Source organism: Pan troglodytes, chromosome 10 (assembly GCF_028858775.2).
Source record: "Pan troglodytes isolate AG18354 chromosome 10, NHGRI_mPanTro3-v2.0_pri, whole genome shotgun sequence".
NCBI lineage: Eukaryota > Metazoa > Chordata > Mammalia > Primates > Hominidae > Pan > Pan troglodytes.
This window is the reverse complement of record NC_072408.2, coordinates 39,730,289-39,753,620: the sequence shown is the minus strand read 5'-3', so window position 1 is coordinate 39,753,620 and position 23,332 is coordinate 39,730,289. Positions and strand designations below refer to the sequence as shown.

The 23,332-nt window shown below is 47.2% G+C and overlaps 2 protein-coding genes across 14 annotated transcripts in view; one reads left to right on the top strand and one right to left on the bottom strand.

Annotated features, from left to right (window-relative positions):
- Window positions 1-5,608: 5,608 nt before the first annotated feature.
- On the top strand, window positions 5,609-9,832 carry COQ10A (coenzyme Q10A). 2 transcript variants are annotated; one of them, XM_509534.9, is made up of 5 exons: window positions 5,609-6,118; window positions 6,660-6,806; window positions 7,927-8,119; window positions 8,328-8,429; window positions 9,019-9,832. In XM_509534.9, the coding sequence occupies exons 1-5, from the start codon at window positions 5,985-5,987 to the stop codon at window positions 9,184-9,186; spliced, it is 744 nt and encodes a 247-aa protein (XP_509534.2). In that variant the 5' UTR covers window positions 5,609-5,984; the 3' UTR covers window positions 9,187-9,832. The 2 variants fall into 2 exon arrangements, with proteins under 2 accessions (XP_509534.2, XP_003952202.1); XM_003952153.6 differs by having other exon boundaries at window positions 6,098-6,299.
- Window positions 9,833-10,564: 732 nt separating this feature from the next.
- The window catches only part of CS (citrate synthase), a 38,733-nt gene continuing 25,965 nt past the window's right edge, over window positions 10,565-23,332 (bottom strand). For 10 of the 12 annotated variants that reach the window (XM_063786552.1, XM_063786550.1, XM_063786558.1 and 7 more), the window contains 8 exons: window positions 22,685-22,750; window positions 21,753-21,884; window positions 21,313-21,501; window positions 14,877-15,076; window positions 13,888-14,017; window positions 13,663-13,764; window positions 12,460-12,669; window positions 10,565-12,127 (listed from right to left, as the gene is read on the bottom strand). In XM_063786552.1, coding sequence (XP_063642622.1) covers window positions 11,957-12,127; window positions 12,460-12,669; window positions 13,663-13,764; window positions 13,888-14,017; window positions 14,877-15,076; window positions 21,313-21,501; window positions 21,753-21,884; window positions 22,685-22,750 — 1,200 coding nt within the window. In that variant the 3' untranslated portion in view covers window positions 10,565-11,956. The remainder of the gene's footprint in view (window positions 12,128-12,459; window positions 12,670-13,662; window positions 13,765-13,887; window positions 14,018-14,876; window positions 15,077-21,312; window positions 21,502-21,752; window positions 21,885-22,684; window positions 22,751-23,332) is intronic. The other 2 variants (XM_063786551.1, XM_063786554.1) reach the window with 1 other exon arrangement.

Below are 23,332 nucleotides of genomic sequence, written 5' to 3'. Positions count from 1 at the left end.
AACCTGAGGAATTGGAGTCAGGGGTTCAGCTGGGGTCACGTGCCCGGTTCTGGCTAGGGGATGGAGGTGAACAAGAGAGGTTGCCAGCCTGGTTCTCTGGGCAATTGGAGGGAGGAGGACGGGCTAGAAGAGTTATTTTTAATATTATTTAGAGCATCAAAAGAGGATTTCCCAGTAGGAAAAAAAGGGATTTGATGTAGGGAACACTGATACTTTCAGGGCTCAGGGAGACACACAGGGTATGGGAGGAGGAGGCCAGAAGTGGTGATAAAACCTTCTTATATGGACAGTCCTTCTGGATTGAACTACAAGCATTCATATTTGGGTAACTCTAGACAGATGGCTGCCTATTTTTAAGCCTCAGTTTTCCTTCTTCTGACTAAATGTGAGGACTCACCCGATGTACAGCCCTGTACTAATTGGTCGGGAGGTCAAAAATTAGAAGTAATGGTGTCTCTTTATGAGGAGCTTATAACTTAGTAGATGAACATACATATACATGTGAAACAACTACAGAATATAGGATACATGCTAGATTACATGGCATTATGTGTTCAGAGTAATGTTGAAGGAAGGGTTCAGTCAAGAGGGTCTTCCTGGAGGAGGTGTGTTTTGAGTCAGTACTTGAAGGAAGTTATTGATGTAGAATGGTGGAGACATGGGAAGAAATCGGTTGTTTCAAGTATAGGGACTAAACTAGGAAAGTTTAAATGGCAGTAATTAGTTAAACCAATTAGTAGGGGACAGTAAGCAAATTGGCTTGGTAGGCCTATTGGACCTTGGGGATTCTGTAGCAGTCAACTTGGTTAAGGCAGAGTGATAATGAGGTCACAGTTCAGTTATGTATCCCTGTTAATTTCTGTCTTTTAACCAACCAGATCCTTACTCCTCATTCAAAGCAGCTGTCTCACATGTATAAGCCCTTAGTCAGAGGCGGGTGGGGCTGGACAAGAGAGTGGAATTGGAAAGAGTAAATCTGTCCTTTAAGGTCATGTGCCCATCTGAAGGTGGCTCCAGATTACCATTTGTGAACTGGAAGGAGGCACTGTACTACAGTAGTGGAAAGGAGGACTGGGGGATGTGGACATTTTAACAGACTCTCTGTGGAGTGCAGAGGCGAAAAGAAGAGATGTTAGGAAAGAAAATAAGTGAGATCATCACCCAACTTGGGGTTTCACGGAAGAGGATAAACGGAAAGGTGGCAGCCGGGCACGGTGGCTCATGCCTGTAATCCCAGCACTTTGGGAGGCCAAGCAGGTGGATCACCTGAGGTTGGGAGTTCAAGACCAGCCTGATCAACATGGAGAAACCCCGTCTCTACTAAAAATACAAAATTAGCCGGGTGTGGTGGTGCATGCCTGTAATCCCAACTACTTGGGAGGCTGAGGTAGGAGAATCGCTTGAACCTAGGAGGCTGAGGTTGCAGTGAGCCGAGATCGCGCCATTGCACTCCAGCATAGGCAACAAGAGTGAAACTCTGTCTCAAAATTAAAAAAAAAAAGAAAAGTTGACAAAACACATTTATAGTCCAGGCATGGTGGCTCATGCCTGTAATCCCAGCACTTTGGAAGGCCAACGTGGACATATTGCTTGAGTTCAGGAGTTCGAGACCAACCTGGGCAAGATGATGAAACCCTGTCTCTACCAAAAATGTGGTAGTGTGCCCCTGTGGTCGCAGCTATTTGGGAGGCTGAGGTGGGAATATCACTTGAACCTGGAAGGCAGAGGTTGCAGTGAGCCGAGATTACACCAATGCACTCCAATCTGGGTGACAGAGTGAGACCCCCGTCTCAAAAATTAAATAAATAATAAAACATATTCATTTGGTCAATAATTATTTTGAATTGGTAGTACTAACTGCTATAGAGGTAGAACAGCTTATTAAAAATGGGTTTTGATGATCACCCAATGGCTCTTGCTAATCCAGAGAAGATGGGCTCAAACTTTTTTTTTGAGATGGAGTTTTGCTCTTGTTGCCCAGGCTGGAGTGCAATGGCACCATCTAGGCTCACCGCAACCTCTGCCTCTGGGGTTCAAGTGATTCTCCTACCTCAGCCTCCCGAGTAGCTGGGATTACAGGCATGCACCACCACGCCCGGCTAATTTTGTATTTTTAGTAGAGGTGAGGTCTCTCCTTGTTGGTCAGGCTGGTCTTGAACTCCCAACCTCAGGTGATCCACCTGCTTGGCCTCCCAAAGTGCTGGGATTACAGGTGCGAACCATCTTGCCCCGCCTTTTTTTTTTTTTTTTGAGACAGAGTCTCCGTCTGTCCCCCAGGCTGGAGTGCAGTGGCACAATCTCCACTCACTGCAACCTCTGCCTCTCGGGCTCAAGTGATTCTCTGCCACAGCCTCCCGAGTAGCTGGGACTATAGGTGCGTACCACCACATCTGGCTTTTTGTTTTGTTTTGTTTTGTTTTGTTTTTGAAACAGAGTCTCGCTGTGTCGCCCAGGCTAGACTGCAGTGGCGTGATCTCGGCCTACTGCAACCTCCGCCTCCCGGGTTCAGGCCATTCTCCTGCCTCAACCTCAGCCTCCTGAGTAGCCAGGACTACAGGCGCCCGCCACCATGCCCAGCTAATTTTTTGTATTTTTAGTAGAGACAGGGTTTCACCATGTTAGCCAGGATGGTCTCCATCTCCTGACCTCGTGATCCACCCGCCTTGGCCTCCCAAAGTGCTGGGATTACAGGCAGTGAGCCACTGCACCCGGACATGTTTTGTATTTTTTGTAGAAATGGGTTTTTGCCACGTTGGCCAGGATGGTTTTGATCTCCTGACCTCATGATCCGCCCGCCTTGGCCTCCCAAAGTGCTGGGATTACAGGCGTGAGCCACCGTGCCCGGCCCAAGAGCTACCCTGTTTCTAGACCAGATGTCTCTTCCAGATTAGTTAGACAAGCATTGCAACACAGTCTTTTTTTGTTTTTGTTTTTGTTTTTCTGAGACAGGGTCTCACTCCCGTCACACAGGCTGGAGTGCAGTGGTGCAATCACGGCTCACTGCAGCCTCAACCTCCTGGGCCCAGGTGATCCAACTCAGACTCCCAAGTAGCTGGGATTACAGGCATGTGCCACCATGCCTGGCTAAATTTTTTTGTATTTTTTGTAGAGACAAGGTTTCACCGTATTGCCCAGGCTGGTCTCAAACTCCCGGGCTCGGGTGATCCACCAACCTTCACCTCCCAAAGTGCTGCGATTACAGGTATGAGCCACCATGCCTGGCTACAACACAGTCTTTATTTACTTTATCCCCTGCCCCTCTGCATAACCACCACACACAACACTTCTCAGGGAAAGATTTCCTGAAAGTGGAGAGCTTGACTGAAGATTTAGAAAGCAAGCAGAGGAAAGGCTTGTACTGTAATAGCATGAATTTCTTAAAACTCAACAGCAGGCACCACCATTCTCTTGCACCCACCTAGTTCTAGTCTCTCTTTTTTTTTCTTTTTTCTTTTTGGAGAGACAAGTTCTCACTATGTTGCCCAGGCTGGTCTTGAACTCCTGGCCTCAAGTGATCCTCCCACCTCAGCCTCCCAAAGTGCTGGGATTACAGGCATGAGCCACTGCACTTAGCCCAATCTCTTTCTAATTGTTGATTTCTTTCTTCCCTTCCTTTTTTTCTTTTGTTCGCCTGACTTTTTTTTTTTTTTTTTTTTTGAGATGGAGTCTTGCACTGCTGCCCAGGCTGGAGTGCAGTGGTGCGATCTTGGCTCACTGCAAGCTCCGCTTCCCGGGTTCATGCCATTCTCCTGCCTCAGCCTCCTGAGTAGCTGGGACTACAGGCACCCACCACCATGCCCGGCTAATTTTTTGTATTTTTAGTAGAGATGCGGTTTCACCCTGTTAGCCAGGATGGTCTCGATCTCCTGACCTCGTGATCCACCCGCCTCGGCCTCCCAAAGTGCTGAGATTACAGGCATGAGCCACCGCGCCTGGCCCACCTGACTTTTATCAAGAGCATTTTTTCTCTTTCTTGCTTGCTTGCTTTCTTTTCTTTTCTTTCTTTCCTTTTTTTTTTTTTCTTTTTTTTTTGAGATGGAGTCTTGCTCTGTTGCTCAGGCTGGAGTGCAGTGGCACAATCTCAGCTCACTCCAACCTCCGCCTCCTGGGTTCAAGCGATTCTCCTGCCTCAGGCTCCCGAGTAGCTGGGATTAGAGGCGCCCGCCACCATACCTGGCTAATTTTTGTATTTTTAGTAGAGATAAGGTCTCACTATGTTGGCCAGGCTGGTCTTGAACTCCTGACCTCAAGTGATCTGCCCGCCTCAGCCTCCCAAAGTGCTGGGATTACAGACGTGAGCCACCATGCCTAGCCAAGAGCATTTTTTTTTTCTCCTTGAATCATGAAAAGTAGTATAGTGGTATTTAATTGCGTGGGTTTCTGTCCATGAGGTCTCACTCTTCATCAAGTGCACACTTTTCAAACAAAGATGGTTCTCTGTCCTAAGAATATCTGGTTCTTCCTACCTCGACTTCTTTCTATAAATATTAAAGGTAAAAACTATGCAGTCTTAGCCCAGAGCTTGGAATGTTAATCTCCTTTCCCAAAAATGTAGAACACAGCACTAACCACTTGTGGAAGCTACAAAGATGAACAGTGCTTCTAACTATAAACAAGGCCGAATATGATAAAGGCTCCGTGATGGTTAATATTGAGTGTCAACTGGATTGGATTGAAGGAGGCAAAGTGTTGTTCCTGAGTGTCTGTGAGGTGTTGCCAAAGGAGATTAACATTTAAGTCAGTGGACTGGAAGGAAGTGACCCAGTCTCAATGGTGGGCACCATCCAATCCGCTGCCAGCAACGCTAGAAAAAGTAGGCAGGGCTAGGCATGGTGGCTAACACCTGTAATCCCAGCACTTTGGGAAGCCGAGACGGGTGGATCACCTGAGGTCAGGAGTTCGAGACCAGCCTGTCCAACATGGCGAAACCCCATCTCTACTAAAAATACAAAAATTAGCTGGGCATGGTGGCGCATGCCTGTAATCCCAGGTACTGGGGAGGGGGGCGGGGCGGGGGTGGTGAGGCAGGAGGATCGCTTGAACCTGGGAGGCCGAGGTTGCAGTGAGCTGAGATCGTGCCACTGCACTCCAGTCTGGGCAACAGAGCGAGACTCCGTCTCAAATAAATAAATAAATAAATAAATAAATAAAAGTAAAAGTAGGTGGAAGAAGCTGACTTGCTGAGTCTTCCGGCCTTCATCTTTCTCTCATGCTGGATGCTTCCTGCCCTCGAACATCAGACTCCAAGTTCTTCAGCTTTTGGACTCTTGGACTTACACCAGTGGTTTGCCAAGGGCTCTCGGGGCTTTGGCCACAAACTGAAGGCTGCACTGCCGGCTTCCCTACTTTTGAGGTTTTGGGACTTGGACTGATCCACCACTGGCCTCCTTGCTCCTCAACTTGCAGACGGCCTAATGTGAGACTTTACCTTGTGATCCTGTGAGGCAATTCTTAATAAACTCCCTTTCATATATACATTTATCCTATTCACTCTGTCCCTCTAGAGAACCTAAGGCTCTAAGAGCGACGTTCAGAGGATCTACAGATATCTGCGGTAGACACGCCCACGAAGTCGCCTCTGTGCCTACGTATCGGGTCCTGTGACCACAGGCGACCTCAGTCCCCGAACCATCTTTGCAGCTTCTCAAACGCACACCCCAGTGCCCTTTCTCGCCAGAGGTGTGAAACTACATCTCCCGACAGGCGGCGTTGTCCCCTTCCTTCCTTCCTTCCTCTCCCAGGCCCGAGCCATGGCAACAGCGTGACGTGGGGGTACCGAGATCTGCGGGAGCAGCGGTCCCGGCTTCAGTTCTAGCCTACCCGGCAGCCTGGACGGGAGCAAGGCGAGAGGTGCTGCCGCCTCCCGTCGCCCCTGCGCTCAGAGGTCCCGAACCAGCCCAGCCGCTGCCTCTTGCCGCTCCGCCTTTGGAGTGAGGAGGGCGTAGCCCGCGTCAGAACTTAGAGGGCCAGGCAGGGTCGCGCGCATGGCCTGGGCGGGCTCGCGGCGGGTCCCAGCTGGGACGCGCGCGGCAGCCGAGCGCTGCTGCCGGCTCTCGCTCAGCCCGGGCGCGCAACCGGCCCCGCCCCCAGGCCCTCTGCCACCGCCGCGACCAATGAGGTGAGAGGGAGGCGACCGCGGCTGAGGGCAGGGGGTCGCTGCGAACCCCGGGGTTCCGCGGTGGAGGGGTGCTATACTGGGATGCAGGCGCGGCGGGGACTGGCAGCAATCATGCCCTGGGAGCTCATGTAGAGCTTTGGATAATGCTTTTGCAAGTTGTACGAGAAGGGAAGTTCTCGGGGTGAGTGTCCAACCTCTTCTTGGCCCTCGCGGGCGCCCTGGGGTCCCCAGGGACAATGATGCTTCCTTAAAGTCTTAGCTTTCAGCAGTAGTGTAGGCCCAGTCAAAGGCAACTGGCGCTTCCCACACACCCCTTTTTCTCATCCCCCCCACCCCGCCCCCAGCCCTGTCCTTAGCTGCCCTCGACCTTTTGCACTCGTGACTCCCTGGCCAGAGAGAGCCTAGCGGGCTGCAGCAGGTGCTGGGGGGAAAGCTTGTTTGGACGACCTTCGTCTGGGATGCACTCTTCTTCTCCTTCACCTACAAATGATAGAGGATTACGAAGAACTATACGGTTGGCTCCTCTTTCCTTTGGCCTTAGGTTTCTGACCTCCTACAGCCTCCTCTTGCCTCGGGCTGCCCAGATCTTGGCGGCTGAGGCTGGCTTACCTTCGAGCCGTTCCTTCATGGGATTTGCTGCTCCCTTCACCAACAAGCGAAAGGCTTACTCGGAGCGTAGAATCATGGGGTAAGCATTCTCTGCCTTGCATCCTTGCACTTCCCCTTTCCCTCCAAATAACCCTGTCCAGGCAAGAATGTCAGGGTATCATCGGTGGGCAAGATTCATCCCTAGCCATCCCCCTCCCCAGCTACAATACTGATCCTCAGTCCTCCCCTGCCACCCTCCCGACCTTAATTTCTCCCTTCTTGGTTGCTGTGCATGTGCTTAAGTGAAATGAGACTAGGGTTGGACTATACTTTAAGACAACAGGGCGTGCTGGGTGCGGTGGCTCATGCCTGTAATCCCAGGACTTTGGGAGGCTGAGGCGGGCCGATCGTTTTAGGTCAGGAGTTCGAGACCAGCCTGGCCAACATGGTGAAACCCTGTCTCCACTAAAAAAAAACCACACACACACAAGAATCAGCCTGGCACGGTGGCGGGCGCCTTTAATCCCAGCTACTTGGGAGGCTGAGGCAGGATAATCGCTGGAACCTGGGAGGCAGAGGTTGCAGTGAGCTGAGATTGCCCCACTGCACTCCAGCCTGGGCGACAGAACAAGACTGTCTCAAAAAACAAAACAAAAAACAGGGTGTATTTTTCTGGTGACCATTAAAAAAAATTTTTTATGGGTACATAGTATGTGTAAATTAGCAGCGTAACCTTTTTAGTATATTTTGAGCATAATAGCTAAATTATTGAGCACTTGCTACATGCTAGCAGCTTGACTTAGATGTTTTACATAGATATTTCTCATTTAATTCTCACAACAAACCTATAAATCAGGTGAGAAAATGGAGACACAGGTAATTTACCTAAGGCCACATTGTTAAAAAATTGTTAAGAGCTGGGATCTGATCCTTGTGTGATCACCAGTAAAACTGACAGCCTCTGTTCTCCCTAGATGGTCCCTCTTAAAATCAAAATAAACAATGAATGCAAAAGCATTCTGTAAACTGCAAAATATAAGGTAACAATATCATAAGGATTTACACGTTTGCTTTTGGGAAGTTATTCATCCAGGCTTATTTGGGATCTGTAGTTCCTGAAGGTGCATGGTTAGTGGGCAAAGGTATGAATTAGGGGCCTATAGCAAGGAGGAACCTGACCCAGCTGGCAGCTCCTTGGCCTGTGATTCTTCTTCTCCTAGGTACTCAATGCAGGAGATGTATGAGGTGGTGTCCAACGTCCAGGAGTACCGTGAGTTTGTGCCCTGGTGTAAGAAGTCTCTGGTGGTATCCAGCCGTAAGGGTCATTTGAAAGCCCAGCTGGAGGTTGGCTTTCCACCTGTCATGGAACGTTACACCTCTGCAGTTTCCATGGTCAAACCTCACATGGTCAAGGTGAGGCCTGTATGGGAGGGATTGACAAGATTTTTTGTTTTTAGCAGTTTCATATGAAAGTGCTATTTTGGCCTTCCTTGTAAGTACTTTATGTCCATGTGTCAAGTATTTCCCTCGTATCAGAAAAGAAGGAAAATGGCTTTCAATTCCTTTATATTGTATCCTATACTTAGTAATGTTATTTAACTACCTGATTACCCTATTCTAGGCTGTTTGTACTGATGGCAAGCTCTTCAACCACTTAGAGACTATTTGGCGATTCAGCCCTGGTATTCCTGCCTATCCTCGAACCTGCACTGTGGACTTTTCGGTGAGTCAGGAGGTTGTGTAGCAGAGGACGAGGACTGGGTATGAGGAAGGGCTGGGGTACTGTGACAGGGTTATTAATTTATTTGAGATGGAGTCTTGCTCCGTCACCCAGGCTGGAGTGCAATGGCACGATCTTGGCTCACTGCAACCTCCACCTTCCGGGTTCAAGCGATTTTCCTGCCTCAGCCTCCCAAGTAGCTGGGATTACAGGAGCCTGCTACCAAGCCCGACTGATTTTTTATTTTTAGTAGAGACGGGGTTTCACCATTTTGGCTAGGCTGCTCTCAAACTCCTGGCCTCAGGTGATCCGTCCGCCTTGGCCTCCCAAAGTGCTGGGATTACAGGCGTGAGCCACCGCACCGACCTGACAGGGTTATTCTTTAAGTATAGCTAGCATTTCCCAAGTCAGTTAGTCTGAGCTTGTGTCAGACTCGTACTCTGTGCTCAGTCCCAAGTTAGGGCTCCTACGGGGATCCAACGAACTGGATGGGGAGGGGGAGAAAAGGCACTGAGGAACAGTTTCCTTGCATTTGGCCAGGGACTATCCAACATGGTCTGGAAGTTTCTGACTGTCTCTTACCCATTCCCAGATTTCCTTTGAATTTCGTTCTCTGCTGCACTCCCAGCTGGCCACCATGTTTTTTGATGAGGTTGTCAAACAGAATGTTGCTGCCTTTGAGCGTCGGGCAGCCACCAAGTTTGGTCCAGAAACAGCCATCCCCCGTGAACTGATGTTCCATGAGGTGCACCAGACTTGAGGCAAGGGATTGCTCCCTGACCTCCCTTCTACCCCACTTCCCTACGCAATTCTCTTATTTATTTGGTTTGGCTCCTGTTCCAATTTGAAAGGAGTCTGTGTTCATAATACTGTTTCTCCTCTCAATTTCCCAGAAATTGGGTTCTATGCTGGCTGGAAATGTTGGGGGAAAGAGAAGGCAAAGGATGTGGAAATGAGATGTGCTTAGGAAAGGGTCAGGCCCATCGTAGGAGCACCATATGCCTGCAGCCTTTTCACTACGAATTAGAATAAGGACTATATGGTTGTCTCTGGACCTTATCAAGACACCTTAGTGTCTGACCAGGGGACGATAGTAACTTTTCTAAGGATTGAATAAATTGAGCTTTTCTTCTGGCACAGAGGTACTGAGTGGTAAGTAACTTTTACCCTGCCTGAGATTCCTCAGAAAAGGCAACCTGCCTCCAGCCTGAAATACATAAAGCCTCATTTTAAGACTATAAGTCCATGCTGCCTGGCTACTAGAAAGCAAGGGGCTTTCTTACCACCAGTGCTGAGGAGAAAAGTACTGAACGGAAACGGAGTTGTCTTTGTACTCTTGAGTTGTACCTTATTCTTCCACTTGGCCTGAGTTTTTATAAAATTTCAATAAATTGTGACAGTGTGAATTTGGCTTTATTATATTGTTTCTTGGGGCAATAATGTAGATATAGTAGAGTAGAACAAAGTTATGGCTTCTTTTCCTGGGGGAGTGAAGGTATAAGAAGGCCTCTTGGACACAGTGTCCCTGCTAACTATAGTAGCACATTCTACAAGCCAGGACCTAGTACCCACCCCCTTGTCTATTTATAGACTTTTTCAGAAGGTCAGTTGCAGCAGGGATCTCAGGACAGAATCATCTGGTCTTGGACCTCCCATATATGTGATGCCCTCAGGACCACCTCTTGTTATTTTTGGGACCTCCTTCAGGGAAGCTGTAAAGAGCAGGCACTCCAAGAAGTACCAGAGCCCTCTAGTGGCTCTGGTCCTGAGGTAGCAGTACTAGCCCATTCGTCCTTGGTAGTTTGTTCCTTTCTCTCAGTGGGCTAGACCAGTTCTTGGATTAGTCACATAAGCAATTGAGAATCTCAGCTATAGCCCTTGAGTATGTTACCTTACAACAAAATTAGCAAGGTTAGAGGCTAAACATCAAGGACTTCCTAACCTTGAGGAAGGACAGAAATCTCCTCTGGAAATTTCTCAGGGAGGCTTTCCTCTGGTTAAGGTAAAAGAAAGCCAAACCTGCCTAAAGATAAATGGATACAGATTACTTATAACCCACTAAGTTCAGGATCTTGCTAGCCAGATTCTTTACCTCATAATAAAGGTTCTTCCAGGCCTTATTTAATAATAGGCTCAAGCATTGTTAATAAAAACATTTATTTTGCATTTTATACAGAACAACCTGAAGTCTGCATCATGACTTGACAGTTACCCAGGGGTTTACAGTGTGTCCAACTCAACAGTGTGGTTCTGGGACTGGGTATCCACACAAACACAGGCAGGAGTTTGGAGGAAAGATGGGGGCACAGCAGGAGTGTATCTTAATCCTTTCTCAAAGAAAAAGAAGTAGAGCATTCTGAGTTGCTGAAAACCTGTGCAAATGGGGCTTCTGAAACATTGTACTGTGAGCTCTCAGGGAAAGGGAGGAAAAAGATGTTGATAAATAAGGAGGCAATTTCTTGAGGCAGGGGACGAGGAGGGAGGCTTACTATTTTTAATGCCCTCAGCCCCAGTACCTGATAATCAGAGGAGACCATGTCCAATCTTGAATCAATTCCCTGTTCAAAAAGAGGTGCTAATACCCCAGGGACAAGACTCTGAAAATATCATGCTGGTCATTCCGGAGTCCCTGTTCTATGCCCCACAGCATATTAAAAGATGGGGGTTGGTGGGGGGTGGGGAGGTCAGAAGGTAGTGGCTTGTATTCTGTGGAAGTAAAAAACTTAGTTCACATTAAGCACTGATAAAACCCAATGACTGGGCCCACAGATCTGTTGAGAGGTCTCTAGTAGGGACCAAGAGGGGGAGGTCCAGAACATCCTCAGCCTGAGGTGCAACAGGTGTAGAAAGTCTGGGAGGAGGTGAGTATTAAAGTAATGGGAAACAGAACACTCCCAGACCTTAATTTTAATTGGATAGTTTAAAAAAAAAAAATCAAACATTGGGTGCCAGTCACAACAAATGCCATGCCTTTATGGTCACTTGGTAGTATAAAAAAATTGCCAAAGCATGTCCAGCTAACCAACAGGTCTTGCTAGGAGGTGTTTGTGTGCATGGGAGAGGGCCAAGGGGCTTGGTACAGCTGACTATCCAACATGATTCCTATGGAAACAGAAGGGGCAGAGTCCTGGTTTGCTGGCTTATTGAGGGCTTGGCAGAGAAGCTAAAGCTCCAAAGTGACTGCAGATTCTCTGCAACCGGCTTTGACCCATGGAAACAGGAGCCAGATTCTCACTCTAGAGACAGTGAGGGGGCCAAACCTACTCATACCACATGCATTAGTCCTGGTCATCCTCCAGGACCATGCCTATGATGGGCAACTCATACCAGGCAGGGGAAGGGAGCTGATTAGGGAAGAAGGGACCATTTTTCATCTTTTAAAGTCTTAATTTATATTTTAACCTCAAACATATTATCAGTGCCTCAGATATAATTTAATCTTAAGTCTTTAAAGGCCCCCCGAAACAAAGGTATACTTTTTATTTAGGCTTCCTCACTTTCTGGTAGTCACTTTCACCCAGTCTCCAGTTTTACCCTGACTTAGAGTCCACAAACTTCATCAGACCCTCTGTGCTCATGGACTTGGGCCTTTCTAGAGGGAAGCCTAAGGCTCGGCTCCAGATGAGCTGTGCCAGTACACCCAATGCTCGTGACACCCCAAACAGGACCGTGTAGTAATTCATCTCCGTCATGCCATAATACTGTAAGGTAGAAGAGAAAAATATTTCATTTAAGGCAGAGGCAGTGGCATGTACAAGTCCTGGGTGATAGAAACCTTAAAAGCTAAATTTTCCATTTTTCTCCAAGGACTTAGCCCAGTCAACCTTAAATAGAAATGACACTGAGAAAAGTATAGCAATTGGGATTCTGAAAACAGAGCAACCCCAACCCCCAACCCTCTCATAGTCAACTTTATCAAAATGCTCTGTGAGGGAAGTCCTTGCTCTGACTAGGAGTTAATTGACTTTGTGCATGGCAGATAACAATAGGGTTTGGTACAAATTAGAGGGAAAAGAGGGAAAGGAGGACTTACCTGGAGCAGCACCCCACTGTGAGCATCTACATTGGGCCAAGGATTCTTGGCTTTACCCTGCTCTAAGAGGACATTGGGCACAATCTTGTACAGCTGAGCAACCAACTTAAACATGGGGTCATTAGGCAGGTGTTTCAGAGCAAACTCTCGCTGACAGGTATATCGCGGATCAGTCTTCCTTAGTACTGCATGGCCATAGCCTGGAACAACCTGTAAAGAGTGAGGAAAAAAGATAGTATTCTCAGTAGAAATTCTTTTATTTTTTGAGACAGGATCTCACTCTGTCACCCAGGCTGGAGTGCAGTGGCATGATCACATCTCATGGCAGCCTCGACCTCCCAGGCTCAGGCAATTCTCCCACTTCAGCCTCCAGAGTAGCTGGGACCACAGGTGCACACCAACACATCTGGCTTTTGGTTTTTTTTTTTGTTTTTTTTTTGGTAAAGATGGGGTCTGGCCGTGTGCGGTGGCTCATGCCTGTAATCCCAGCACTTTGGGAGGCTGAGGTGGGCAGATCACCTGAGGTTGGGAGTTCTAGACTAGCCTGACCAACTGACCAACTCGGAGAAACCCCGTCTCTACTAAAAATACAAAATTAGCCGGGCATGGTGGCGCATGCCTGTAATCCCAGCTACTCGAGAGGATGAGGCAGGAGAATCACTTGAACCCGAGAGGCGGAGGTTGCAGTGAACTGAGGTTGCGCCACTGCATTCTAGCCTGGGCAACAAGAGCAAGACTGTCTTTAAAAAAAAAAAAAAAAAAAAAAGATAGGGTCTGTGTTGCTCAGGCTGGTCTCAAACTCCTGGGCTCACGAGATCCACCCACCCTGGACTCCCAAAGTGCTAAGTTTATAAGCGTGAGCCACCACACTCAACCTATTTAAAACTGTTTTTTAGAGAACGGGGTCTTGCTGTGTTGTCCTTGCTGCAGTGTAGTGGCTATTCACAGGAGTGATCTTAGCACACTGCAGCCTTAAACTCCTGGCCTCAAGCAATCCTCTTGCCTCAGCCTCCCAAGTAGGTGGGACTACAGGTGCATGCCATTGTGCCCACCTAGAAATTCTTTTCTAAATTCTTCAAGGTAGATAAATGAAGAAAAAAAAAATCTCTAATTTAGGGACCTCTTTCATTCTTTTCTTAATTCTTCCAAATTGCAGAACTTGTGTCTTGGTTTCTTTCCTAGTCGTTAAGCATCTCTGCTTACCCGTCCCGAGTTGAGTGTGTTCCAGATGTAGTCTCGTAACTTCTCATCTGACACATCTTTGCCAACTTCCTTCTGCAGCTGTGTTAGCCAGACAAGCACTTCCTATGGGTAAGGTTTGGGAAAAAAGGGAATGTTAATACATATGCCAGAAGAGAATGCCAAGATCAGAAACAAAGCATGGGGTAAGGAAAACATGTAGCAGGAAAATAAAAAGAATAGTCTTACCTGATTTGCCAGTCCATGGAGAGGCCCTGCCAGCCCGTTCATGGCTGCTGCAAAGGACAGGTAAGGGTCGGAAAGGGCACTGCCCACCAAATGGCTGGTATGGGCACTTACATTGCCGCCCTCATGGTCACTGTGGGGAAGTAAGAAGGGAGAGCCAAGGGAAGAAAGAAGGGGCAGATTATGGAAACTTTGCTGTTCTCTTATTTGCCACTTACTAGCCTAGTTATGGGCTCATGCCAGCCTATAGCCAGTCAGTTATACCTAAACTCTTGTAAAAGACATCCTAATCTTGGCCAGGCACAGTGGCTACGCCTATAATCCTAGCACTTTGGGAGGCCAAGGCGGGTGGATCATGAGGTCAAGAGATCAAGACCATCCTGGCCAACATGGTGAAACCCCGTCTCTGCTAAAAATACAAAAATTAGCTGGGCGTGGTGGCACACATCTGTAGTCCTAGCTACTTGGGAGGCTGAGGCAGCAGAATCACTTGAACCTGGAGGTGCAGGTTGCAGTGAGCCAAGATTGCGCCATTGCACTCCAACCTGGCGACAAAGCAAGACTCCATCTAAAAAAAAAAAAAAAAGCATCCTAATCTCATTACCAGCTTTTGTTCACTCATCCACAGAGCTGGAGAGGTTACTGGTTGATGATGCCTGTATGCTCTGCTCCATGACTCCAACGTAGCTTTAATAGCAATGGCCCCAAAGAGCGAGCTCCTGGAAAGCTGAAGGACCATCTAATGTGGGCAGCTAGTACCTTTTCCCAGCCAGAAGCACCATCTTGTTCTTAGCATGGTTACAGTAATTTCTTTAGGCCTCCTGACCTTGCTTACTAGACCCCTTTCTTGCCTTGGATCATCCTTTATGCCATGTTTCTGTCTTCTTGCTGCCTATCATCTGTTCTCAGAAGATGAGAACATAAAGGAGCTTTTAAAAAAATTTCCCACCAATTGAGGCACCTAGCGGCTGTGGTTGCTGGGTCTAGCTTACCTGTGGATGGTGAGGTACAGGCGCATGAGCTCAGTGAACTGATGATCAGTATAGCCTAACATGTTGGTGAAATTGTGAGACCAGTCCAGGTTAGAGTCAATGGCCCCAATACCGCTGCCTTCTCTGTAGAGATTTCGGTAGATCTTTGCTGCAACACAAGGTAGCTTTGCGATTAGATCCATAGAGTCTTCATAAATCAACTGACAGAAGAGGAGCAAGATGGAGAAAAAAAAAGGAATTATCAGCAAAGAAGAATTAGGCAGGGATATCGTCTGTCCTCCATGAATTGGGGCTATTTGGGTTGATGGTTAGTTATATGATGGGTTGTTATATATTGAGTATGTTTGAAAGTAGAGAATAACAATCATAACCATTTCACTGAATAACTATTATGACCCAGGCACTAAGTGATTTGTAATACTATCTAATGTACACTAAAACATTATTCCCAATGCTTACTACTACAAAGTATATAATGACTGCCATTTTAAAGATGAGTAAACTAAGGCTCATAGTATTAGGTTAAATGCTAAAGTCAAGTTTGAACTCTGATATGGTTTTCTGAGACAGAGTTTCACACTTGTTGCCCAGGCTGGAGTGCAATGGCGCAATCTTAGCTCACTGCAACCTCCGCCTCCCAAGTTCAAGTGATTCTCCTGCCTCAGCCTCCTGAGTAGCTGGGATTACAGGCATGTGCCACCACACCTGGCTAATTTTGTATTTTTAGTAGAGATGGGGTTTCTCCATGTTGGTTAGGCTAGTCTAGAAACTCCCGACCTCAGGTGATCTGCCTGCCTTGGCCTCCCAAAGTGCTGGGATTATAGGTGTGAGCCACCATGCCTGGCCCTCTGATATGTTTAATCATGATCTTTTTCACTACACCATGACTTGACGTTCAATGTGTTAAGACAGCAGGTTTTACAGCCAGGCATGGCAGCTCATGCCTATAATGCCAGCACTTTGGGAGGCTGAGGCTGGCAGATCATTTGAGGTCAGGAGTTCAAGACCAGCCTGGCCAACATGGTGAAACCTGGTCTCTTCTAAAAACACAAAAAATCAGCCAGGCGTGGTGTGGGCCGGCGCCTATAATCCCAGCTACTCGGGAGGCTGAGGCAGGAGAATTGCTTGAACCCAGGAGGTGGAGGTTGCAGTGAGCCGAGATCATGCCACTGCACTCCAGCCTGGACCACAGAGCGAGACTCTGTCTAAAAAAAAAAAAAAGGGGTCGGGCACAGTGGCTCATGCCTGTAATCCCAGCACTTTCGGAGGCTGAGGCAGTCGGATCATGAGGTCAGGAGATCGAGATCATCCTGGCTAACACGGTGAAACCCCGTCTCTACTAAAAATACAAAAAATTAGCCGGGCGTGGTGGTGGGCGCCTGTAGTCCCAGCTACTCGGGAGGCTGAGGCAGGAGAATGGCGTGAATCCGGGAGGTGGAGCTTGCAGTGAGCCAAGATCGTGCCACTGTACTCCAGCCTGGGCAACAGAGTGAGACTCCGTCTCAAAAAATAAAAAAAAAGACACTAGGTTTTAATAATGAATTCTATGTTCCATCTTTCAAAGAAAATTCACTGTATGTGCCAAGGATCAAACAGTGATATGCAATTGTTATTTAATAACAAAGGCTTCCATTCTTTTTTTTTTTTTTTTTTTGAGATGGATTCTTGCTCTGTCGCCGAGGCTGGAGTACAGTGGCGCGATCTCGGCTCACTGCAAGCTCCGCCTCCCGGGTTCACGCCATTCTCCTGCCTCAGCCTCCTGAGTAGCTGAGATTACAGGATGCACCACCATGCCTGGCTTAATTTTGTATTTTTAGTAGAGGGGGGGTTTCACCATGTTGGTCAGGTTAGTCTTGAACTCCCGACCTCAGGTGATTTGCCCACCTTGGCCCCTCAAAGTTCTGGGATTACAGGAGTGAGCCACCGCACCCGGCCGAGGCTTCCATTCTTTAAGCACTTACTATGCAACAGGTACTGTGCTAGCTATTTGCAGTATTACTTTTTCTTTTCTTACAATAATCCTGTAAGGTAACATATACCTCTTTTTATAAATGAGGAAATTGGGGCTTAGCTAAGTTAACTTGCACAAGGTCACCCATGTAGCCAAGAAGCGTTACCTAGCTTACATTATTAACTCATGCCACTTTTATTTTTTGAGACGGAGTCTCACCCTGTCGCCCAGGCTGGAGTGCAATGGTGCGATCTCAGCTCACTGCAACCTCCGCCTCCGGGGTTCAAGCGATTCTTGTGCCTTGGCCTTCTGAGTAGCTGGGATTACAGGCGTGCGCCACCATGCCTAATTTTTTGTATCTTTAGTAGAGATGGGGTTTCACCATATTGGCCAGGCCGGTCTCAAACTCCTGACCTCAGGTTATCCACCCTCCTCGGCCTCCCAAAGTGCTGAGATTACAGGCGTGAGCCACTGCACCCAGCCCATGTCACTTTTTAAAAAGTTGATAAACAGGCCAAGCACGGTGGCTCACGCCTGTAATCCCAGAACTTTGGGAGGCTGAGGAGCGCGGATCAAGAGGTCAACAGATCAAGACCATCCTGGCCAACAAGGCAAAACCCCATCTCTACTAAAAACACAAAAATTAGATGGGCGTGGTGGCTTACACCTGTGGTCCCAGCTACTCGGGAGGCCAAGGCAGGAAAATTGCTTGAACCTGGGAGGCGGAGGTTGCAGTGAGCCGAGGTCGTGCCACTGCACTGCAGCCTGAGCGACAGAGACTCTGTCTCAGGAAAAAAAAAAAAAAAAAGTTGGTAAATAAAAAGCATATATTTTTGGTTTATTTTATTTTGAGACAAAGTCTCGCTCTGTCACCCAGGCTGGAGTGTAGTGGTGCTATCTTGGCTCACTGCAACCTCTGCCTCCTAGGTTCAAGCGATTCTCCCACCTCGGCCTCCTGAGTAGTTGGGATTACAGGTGTGCACCAGGACGCTCAGCTAATTTTTGTATTTTTTTGTAGAGATGGGGTTTCGCCATGTTGGCCAGACTGGTCTTGAACTCCTGACCTCAAGTGATCTGCCTGCCTTGGCCTCCCAAAGTGCTGGGATTACAAGCATGAGTCCCCACGCCTGGCCTACTAGCAAAACTTGATCTGTCAGCTACTTCACAAATTTGACTAAATTCAACAGCTTAAGGCTACTTCACAATTAAACAGCTGGTTGCATCAGAGCAATCAATCTCCTTGTTCTGAGTGACCTTAAGTCAATTAGAGGCCTAGAAGCTAGTTAAACTCTTTCAACTCAAGAGATTACACTATTCATCTAGAGTTAATGGAAATTATTATAGAAGAAATGTTCTGTGCAGAAGATCATCCTCTTAAGGTATATGTAAAAACAACTCCTTAAAAGCTCAAGAAGGCTGGGCACCATGGCTCACTCCTATAATCCCCAGCACTTTGTGAGGCCGAGGCAGGCAGATCACAAGGTCAGGAGTTCAAGATCAGCCTGGCCAACATAGTGAAACCCCGTCTCTATTTAAAACACAAGGCCAGGTGCGGTGGCTCACGCCTGTAATCCCAGCACTTTTGGAGGCTGAGGCGGGTGGATCACGAGGTCAGGAGATCGAGACAATCCTGGCTAACACAGTGAAACCCCGACTCTACTAAAAATACAAAAAATTAGCCAGGCATGGTGGCGGGTGCCTGTAGTCCCAGCTACTCGGGAGGCTGAGGCAGGAGAATTGCTTGAACCAGGGAGGCGGAGCTTGCAATCAGCTGAGATCGCACCACTGCACTCCAGCCTGGGCAACAGAGCGAGACTCCATCTCAAAAAAAAAAACAAAAAAACAAAACAAAAGCAAAAAAGCAAAAACCAAAAATTAGCCAGGCGTGGTGGTGCGCACCTGTAGTCCCAGCTACTGGGGAGGCTGAGGCAGGAGAATCGCTTGAACCCAAGAGGCAGAGGTTGTGGTGAGCTGAGATTGCGTCACTGCACTCCAGCCTGGGCAACAGAGCGAGACTCCATCTCAAAAAACAAAACAAAACAAACAAACAAAAAGGCCCAGGGTGGTGGCTCACGCCTATAATCCCAGCACTTTGGGGAAGAGGTGGGCGAATCACCTGAGGTCAGGATTTCTGGACCAGCCGTTCTAGACCAGCCTAGCCAACACGGTGAAACTCTATTAAAAAGACAAGGCCAGGCGTGGTGGCTTAAGCCTGTAATCCCAGCACTTTGGGAGGCCGAGGTGGGCAGATCACGAGGTCAGAGGTTCGAGACCAGCCTGGCCAACATAGTGAAACCCTGTCTCTACTAAAAATACAAAAAGTTAGCTGGGTGTGGTGGTGTGCGCCTGTAATCCTAGCTACTCGGGAGGCTGAGGCAGGAGAATTGTGTGAATCCAGGAGGTGGAGGTTGCAGTGAGCTGAGATCGTGCCATTGCACTCCAACCTGGGCGACAGTGCAAGACACCGTCTCAAAACAAACAAACAAACAAAAAAAAACACAAAAATTAGCCAGGAGTGGTGGTGTGCGCCTGTAATGCCAGCTAGACATGGTGGCATGTGCCTGTAGTCCTTGTTACTTGGGAGGCTGAGGCAGGAGGATCACTTGAGTCCAGGAGTTCAAGGTTACAGTGAGCTATGATCATGCCACTGCATCCTGGCCTGGGTGATTAGAGAGAGACCTATTTCTAAAAAAATAAAAATAAAAATGGCTGGGCACGGTGGTTCACATGCCATTTCACTCCAGCCTGGGTGACACAGCGAGACTCCATCTCAAATAAATAAATAAATAAATAAATAAAATGAAAAACAAAATATTAAGATTATATGACCTTTTGTACCTGCTAATGTGTGCAGGTACAAATATACACATTCATACCACCTAAAGTGTTTATAAATAAGCCTTTATAAATAAATGCTTTATGTGGTGTGAATGTGTATATTTTGCATCATTCTGATACCAACTCCCCAATGCCAACCAAGTTAATATCAATTTTAAATGCTCTCTATCTTCCTCAACTGCAAACACAATTCTCTACACACAGTTGGTGCCGAATTAATATTGACCAACTAAATCAATCTAGATTTGCCAAGGACCCAAGGGGGTTGCATCAGAGCAGTGGATCATGCTCTTCTGTGTCTTGCACCACAGTGAACTCTTTAGGGCCTTCCTGGTGGCTGGCACCTCCTGGCCAAAAAATCATTTAATGTACCTGCTTTGTAAAAAGAAAATTTTCTGTTCCTATACTACCTATCTCCAAATAAGGAACAAAAGAAAATGGTACATTCTCCTGTAAACCTAGCCAGATCATTTGTACTTTTACCCAGTGTTTCTGAGTTTGTGGGGGTACTAGAAGAGGATGGAAGGAATTATGTACTATGCATTGGGATAAGAAACAATCTTTCCATACCCCAACCAGCGTTGTAAACTATTAAGGACACTTTTCATTTTCAGAGAATACAGCTCATTTGTTTCTGGATCTGGAGCCTACTCCAAGGATACTAACCACTCTCCCACTCCTGATGGGTATCTTAGGTTGGCTAGCCGAGAACATGACTGACTGGCATTAGTCCTCCTAGACTCCAGAGTTGCAATTGCTGTTCTCCCAACTTGTAAGATTTCTCAAAGTTTTCTGTATTTGAAGAAGATAGGGAGGGAAAGTGACCCTCTGGTGCTAGCATGAGACTGCTCTGTGAAACCTTCCTCAGAGACCCTGCAGTTAAGTCACATCCTTTTCTTTTCTTGTTTTTTCCTTTTTTATGTACAGATAGGATCTCACTATGTTGCCCAGGCTGATCTCAAACTCCTGGCCTTAAGCAATCCTCCCACCTCAGCATCATGACTCACTGTGATTATAGGTGTGAGCCACCTACCTAGGTCTCTTTTCCGTTTCAACAGCCATGTGTACATACCTCTGTTACAGCAAGACTATGGAATTTTTTTTTAGATGGAGTCTCACTCTGTTGCCCAGGCTGGAGTGCAGTGGTGCGATCTCGGCTCACTGAAACCTCCACCTCCCAGGTTCAAGTGATTCTTCTGCCTCAGCCTCCTGAGTAGGTGGGATTACAGGCGCCCGGCATCACGCCTGGCTAATTTTTGTATTTTTAGTAGAGATGGGGTTTCACCATATTGGCCAGACTAGTCTTGAACTCCTGACCTCGTGATCTGCCCGCCTTGGCCTCCCCAAGTGCTGGGATTATAGGCATGAGCCATTGTGCCCGGCCGACTATGGAATTTTAATAATTTCTTTTTTTTGCACGTGTGTCAGCCTAACCAAACAAACAGTCTTGGTGATAGAAATCATGCTCTACTTAGCTTTGTAATTCCAACAACTGACAAAAAACAAGCCTCCAATGAAAATCTGTTAAGTTAGTTTCTGATTAACTCAGAGGTAATTTTTCTAAAGATTCTGTATTTTTTCCCTCCCTTCACACTCAAGTCCTTTGAATCCCCATCACACACCGATCACCCCACCCAAATTTCCTACCTCCCAGTACTTGGTTCGGCTGATACCCTGTGCATATGCTCGGGCAAAGTTACTTTCACTGTTGAGGGCTGTAACAGCTGCACTGAGCTGAGACATGGGGTGTAGATTGGTGGGAAAGTTGTCCAGCATAGTGACCACATGGGAAGGCAGAGCTGCCCTCTTTGCCCACTCTTTTGAGAGCCAAGATACCTGTGGAAAAAGAGACAGTGCTCAGAACACCAGCAAGGACAAGGAAGGAGAAAAATAAAAAAGGACAGCAACATCTGAGTAAAGAAAACCCAAGAGAGGTCAACCCAATCCATTTATACAGCAGAACTCTGCTGATTCCTTCCCTTCACTACGCATCTCTATAAATGCCGGATCAGCATTAAGTGTCTGAGATTAGAGAAAGGCAATGAAGAAGGGGAATGAGAAGAGCTAATAATATCCTTCTGCTTTACCTGTTCCTCTGTTGGGATATGTCCAGTTACCAGCAGCCAAAATAAGCCCTCAGGCAGGGGTTCTTCCCCACCCTTAGCCTTGGGTAGCAGTTTCTGGCATTCAGGGATACTAAAGCCTCGGAAACGGATGCCCTTGAGAGAGGAGAGAGAGAATTACAACTCAAGTTTATAGCCTAGAAGTCACATGACTGGTCTTACTCATCAGACCTTACAACAAGTTAGAGTAGAACTTTTTATGTTAATTATTATTTCTGTAGAGGTGGGGTCTTGCTATGTTGCTCAGACTGGTCCCGATCTTTTGGCCTCAAGCAATGCTCCACCTTGGCCTCCAAAAGTGCTAGGATTACAGTGGCAAGCCATCATGCCTAGCCCAGAATACAATTTTTAATTTTCTTTTTTTTTTTGAGACGGAGTCTCACACTGTCGCCCAGGCTGGGAGTGCAGTGGTGCGATCTCGGCTCACTGCAAACTCCGCCTCCTGGGTTCACGCCATTCTCCTGCCTCAGCCTCCCGAGTAGCTGGGACTATAGGTGCCTGCCACCATGCCCGGCTAATTTTGTGTGTTTTTAGTACAGACAGGGTTTCACCGTGTTAGCCAGGATGGTCTCAACCTCCTGACCGCATGATCTGCCTGCCTCAGCCTCCCAAAGTGCTGGGATTACAGGTGTGAGCCACTGCGCCCGGTCCAGAACAGAACTTTTAAAGCTTAAATCTTCACATAACTTACCTGTGGTTTTGTACTTTTATTTTTACTAGTTGATATATTTAAAAGGTAAATTTGTTCTTCAATTATTCCATACATATGTCTTCTCTACCTTCCAATATATGAAGCTAGGTGCTCTGTTTTGTGCTTACCCTTACTGGTCTAATCCACGGTTTGCGTATTTGCACAAACTCAATGATTATTAGTAATTGACATGAAGATGTCTTACCTCATCAGGATCAAGAACTGATGTTTCATAGACCAATCCCTTCATGCCTCTCATGCCACCATACATCTAAAGAGGATGAAGAAAGAAGGAAAAAAAAAAGAGGCTGTGGCCAGTAATCAGAATGATTCAGACTAGAACTTGTTAGAGCTTCATGGGATCTGGGAGAGAAAATTTATTCTCAGACTTGTAAGACTCCATTTGGTGAGAGATGTCTGAGGAGTCAGCTTACTAAAGAATTAAACTTTGTGGCCAGGCACAGTGGCTGACACCTGTAATCCCAGCACTTTGGGAAGCCGAGGCAGGTGGATCACCTGAGGTCAGGAGTTTGAGACCAGCCTGGCCAACAGGGTGAAACCATGTCTCTACTAAAAATAAAAAAATTAGCGGGCATGGTGTATGTGCCTGTAATCCCAGCTACTTGGGAGGCTGAGGCAGGAGAATCGCTTGAACCCAGGAGGCAGAGATTGCAGTGAGCCAAGATCACACCATTGCACTTCAGCCTGGGTGACAAGAGCAAAACTCCATCTCAAAAAAAAAAAAAAAAAAAAAAGAAAAAAAAAAAAAAACTTTGTGGTCAGGTACGGTGGGGCTCATGCCTGTAATCCCAGCACTCTGGGAGGCTGAGGAGGAGGGAAGATCACTAAGCCT

Bases quoted from the DNA above. Each gene is read 5' to 3' on its own strand.
- COQ10A (XM_509534.9), top strand. From the start codon at position 5,985: ATGGCCTGGGCGGGCTCGCGGCGGGTCCCAGCTGGGACGCGCGCGGCA. The intron at 6,119-6,659 runs GTGAGAGGGAGG...CTTTGGCCTTAG, and splicing joins CCACCGCCGCGACCAATGAG to GTTTCTGACCTCCTACAGCC. The intron at 6,807-7,926 runs GTAAGCATTCTC...TTCTTCTCCTAG, and splicing joins TCGGAGCGTAGAATCATGGG to GTACTCAATGCAGGAGATGT.